Consider the following 4,654-nt stretch of genomic DNA (forward strand, 5'->3'; position numbering starts at 1 on the left):
AAATCACAGAACTAAGTCACAAGATGGAAAAGCCACTGATTCTGATTTGAACCATTAATGTAAATGAGTGGTAATGGCTGCTAAAAGTATTAGTTTAGGTGAATGATCTAAGCTGCCTGGACTTACTGAATCCAGGACAACCTTTATGATAAATTCTGTTCAATACTGATGAAAATCCTTTTATACCACTCCTTAGCAAGTTAGTAAAGGCAAGGTGCTCCATTAGAAGAATACCACATAGCTGATGGTTTCTATAGAGTTCTCGATGTACAATTCTCTTTAGGTCCACCCTGCTAATCAACACTGGACAAGTTTCAAAAAAAATTTTTTGGATACATTCAATTTGTCGCTCATCTTCCAACACAAGCCATGGCCAGTGAAAAGGAGGTAATATTCTTATGCTGTTGAAAGAAAACTAAGCCCAGGAACCATCCCCCCACTACTCCTATCTGGGCTCTAAGATGAGTATATAAACCCAGAGTGTTATAGTGTATTGCTTTATTTGGGGGGTTGGGAGAAGACACCATGGTGAGGAAAGAAACCAATTTAAAGACTACAAATGCAAGAACAATTATTAAAATAGTAATACACAAATGACTAACTGGAATAATCTTAAAAAGGATCCAACTTGTGGAAGAAAAACTTTAATTGCTGTTGCAATAAACATCTATATGAAGTAGAAATTGGTTTCAATAACATTAGTAGAGAACATGTTGTAAAAAGTGGAGGTAACTGGATGCAAAATTCTGGCAGCAATTTAATAGAACAGTCCCAGATGGTTAGGCTGAGGCCAACACCTAATGAGGACGAAAGCCTTGTCTGTGGGGAATTTTGGATGATACCTGGAGAAATATTATACTGTGCATAAACCAAATTGAATTATTTTCACAAGTGTTGTAAAGTTTCATATAGTAAAAGACTTTTTCTACATGCACTTCAATTTCACAGCAAGAGTGGCATAGAATATCTAAAGACAGAAGAGAGCATTCATGCTCCTTGATATAATAATGCATACACTTCAAAATGATTACATTATCATTACATCTAGAGCTCTCTGCAACTATAAGGTGGTGATTATGTAAAGCATGACCCCCAGTATCAACATCTAGAAAGCAGCCACCACCTCCTATGCATCTTCTGTTTTTGTGTTTTTTCTTCATTTTTTTAAATCATCTCTGCTGTTGTTACTGCTTCTTAGCAAAACTGGTAAAAACAAAATTGTAATCATTGAACATAGCACTCTGGCAATCAAGACGTTTAAAGCCTTCAATCTTCTGGGGTGAAGAAAGCACTGTGTGACATTTAGAACTCTGATTAACAAACAAGGTGGTCACAAATTTTCCTGGCTTGAAGACTTCCACAACTTTCATGATCAGGTCATCATAGGAGGTCTGACTTAAATTTGTTTCAAAGCTAACATAAGAAAATTCTGGTTCTGGAGTGATGTGAATAGTCCAATAAGTTCCATCCGATTTCATTCCATTCATCGAATACCCACAAGGATTGAACAGTGTGGCATCAATGACAGAACCTGGTATCAGGTCACGAATTCCACTCTCACGAGTGACATCCTTTGCAGTAACACCATCTTTCATGTAGAACTGGTCCATAACTGCTGGGTCAAGCTCACTCATCAGAATTTCCAGGGTTTGATCTGGCTGACTGATTACCTGACTCTCTGGGAAATCCAAAGTATACAAGTACCAACAGTCAGAATTCATACGTCCCATACAATATGCTGCTCCATTTGGGAAAATTGCATTAAGAAACTCTATTTCTTCCTGGAAATTCCGGTGTGGGTATCCTTGATGAGAAGGCTTCATAAAATTTTAACGAGAATAAAAGAAGCTTTGAATAGAGTCAAATCCACTGTAACCCCTAGCAAGCTTCAACAGGGGAACCAGTGCTTTCAGTAAGAGGGTGGTACCACATGTCTTCTAAATGAAACGTCTCTTGGAGACAAACATGCTACTCTCACTGAGTACGTAGCTTCCTGCTTGTCAGTTTTTGTCACACTTATGATTGAACATTGCACATCCTTCAAAAGTACATCCCACTCAGATCTTGGGATAGTGCGGAGATCCCCAGATCCTTGGTTTGCGTCTGGTTGCTGCCGAGAGAACCAATCCTCCAGCAGCTTCTCGGTCCCTTCGAAAAAATGTGCAGCTTCCATCACTGTGAGAGTAGCAAACAACCAACAACCACAGAAAATCAACTAAATTAAATCTCTTCTCCTGCCGCTGCCGCCGCCGCTGCGGATTGTTCCAGCTGTGTTACTAAAGATCAGGTTCTTTTTTTTTTTTTTGCTATAATTTTATATTATCTTTTTTAAAAAAAGGACTAATAAAATTTTCCCGGCTTTTTTTGTGAGTGAAAGTTGAACGTGAGTCTGTTGGAAATAGAGGCAAATACAGTTCAGTCTCTTGTACTCCGCTACTTTCCCGTTAGAGAGAGTAGAGCGAGCGCTAGCTAATGTCGCCGGGCATACTGTGTAAACTGAAAGATTTTCTTAATGAATTTTCCTCCACAGACTTGGTTTTCCTGGCAACATCAGTGCATACATGTTGGAAGCCATGCTAATTCAATCCAATCTTGCAGCCTCTTAGGGAAAATAATTTCCTCTTTTGTGGATTGCTACAAGTTTTTATTTTTTCCCTTTCTTATGAGCATTACTATAGTTTCTAAGAAGATTGTGACATCTTTACTTTGTGATTTCTATGTATATTTTGTAGAGTTGATTAACTTTTATGACTCTTTCTTTCCTTATAAATGCAAGGGTCACTTTTTCAATTTTATCACAATATTTAATTTTTTTCATACTTAAATATTTATTCTTCTTAATTCATTTATCCTGAGTGTGCTATATTTTAGAAGATTTTTTTATATTTATATATCCCTTTGAATAATTGTTTAATTTGATAATTTGTTTATTCCTCTCACAGGTAAACTGTGATCAGATAGAATGTGTTAATATGTCAGGAACTTAAGGAATATCTAGGTTATTATGGTAACCTGGCACACAATGTTTATTAGGTATCTGTAAACACCCAATAATTTACTGTTTACATGTAGCATATTTATTGTTACATGTTTTACATTTATATGCTATTTTGAGTTGAACCAGGATTGTTGAAAGTTCCATGTGACTACATATACCTGTATTTAGATATAATATTCATCATTACTGATTGTGGGGATTATTTCACAGTATATATGAATATCAAAACATGAATTTTGACCCTTAAATATAAAAAAAAATCATTACTAATCTGTCATTTAGGTGGTAATTTTTAAATACGTATCTTCTGGTATTTTGCCCATATTTTTGGAAATGATTTTATAGTGCCTATAAATTTCAGCAATCTGATGCACAATTTAACAATAATCATGTCTTCTGCAAACTTCCTGATATTTATTGTTTTTATTAAATCATAATTTATTTCTTAATATTATAAAGCACTTATTTTTGTTTGATAATCTCTGTGCAATTCTATTATCAATATGGTGAAAATTAAATACTCTATGCAAGACCCACTCTAATGCTTGAAACCTGTGCTCAGTTTTTAGGAGAATTTCTTGTGAGGTTTCACATTTCCTCAAATTCTACTCTGTTTTGTCACATTCATGTGAATAGACAGCAACTTATGACAACTTGATAATTTTCCTTCTATCAATTTTTGAGTTTTAAGATACTGATCAGAATTTTTTAAAAGTCTTTCTTGTGAAAATGTGAATATATTAAATTTAGCATTGAGTTGGTTATTTAATAAGCATGTTGAAATTAGTTTTTATTATAATTTTGTTGTAGTGGGTATACATTGTGACATTTACAGAAGTTCTTACAATATATCATATATCAAGCTGTAATTCATCCCCTCCGACATTATTCTTTATTCCCTCTCCCTGCATTCTTGGGATTGTTTCAATAGGTCTCATTTTCTCATTTTCATACAGAAATACATATTTCCACCACATTCACCCTATTACACCTTTTCCTTATATCATTCCCTCTTCCCACTGGTAATAAACCCCAGACCTTCCTGTTCTATGTTTTTATTAAGAAGATGATTTTATTTAAGTAGCTACACTGACAGTATTGTATCATGAATTGGTTCACCTCTCCATTTTTCTCCTTTCTACCTTAGTTACCTTATTATGGTGATTTCAACAGGTGTTAGTATTCTACATTCATTCTTGAATATGAAGTACATCAACCATATTCACTGTCTTAAATTCCTCCTATAACACTCCCTCTCTTGTGTGTGGCTTCCACTTCATGAAACCTGTTTTTCATATTGCCTGTATTTGTTTGTATTAGGTGTATTTTCCACATACAAGAAAATATATGTGGCCTTTGGCTTTCTGAACCTGGCTAAATTCACTTAAGATTATGTTCTCCAGTTTCACTCATTTACCTGAAAACATCAAAATTTCATTGTTCTCTATGGCCCAAATAAAATTCCATTGTATATAAATACCACATTTTCTCAAACCATTCATCAGTAGTGGGGTATCTTGGCTGCTTCCATTGCTTAGCTATTGGGAATAATGCTCAATAAACATGTACCCTGACTTACATTCCTTCCAGTATATCCCCAGGAGTAGGTCAATAGATAGGTGTGTTAGACTTCTTTCAGTTTGAAGCTTCCTGTAC

General features: G+C 35.0%; 1 protein-coding gene across 1 annotated transcript; it reads right to left on the bottom strand.

The window, feature by feature from the left end:
• Positions 1 to 1,001: 1,001 nt before the first annotated feature.
• Positions 1,002 to 1,947, bottom strand: LOC109675408 (S-adenosylmethionine decarboxylase proenzyme 1-like). The gene has a single exon (XM_020152119.2). The coding sequence runs from the start codon at positions 1,821 to 1,823 to the stop codon at positions 1,185 to 1,187; it is 639 nt and encodes a 212-aa protein (XP_020007708.2). The 5' UTR covers positions 1,824 to 1,947; the 3' UTR covers positions 1,002 to 1,184.
• Positions 1,948 to 4,654: the final 2,707 nt, after the last annotated feature.

This window comes from Castor canadensis, chromosome 19 (genome assembly GCF_047511655.1).
Source record: "Castor canadensis chromosome 19, mCasCan1.hap1v2, whole genome shotgun sequence".
Taxonomy (NCBI): Eukaryota; Metazoa; Chordata; class Mammalia; order Rodentia; family Castoridae; genus Castor; species Castor canadensis.

Bases quoted from the DNA above. Each gene is read 5' to 3' on its own strand.
- LOC109675408 (XM_020152119.2), bottom strand. From the start codon at position 1,823: ATGAAGCCTTCTCATCAAGGATACCCACACCGGAATTTCCAGGAAGAA.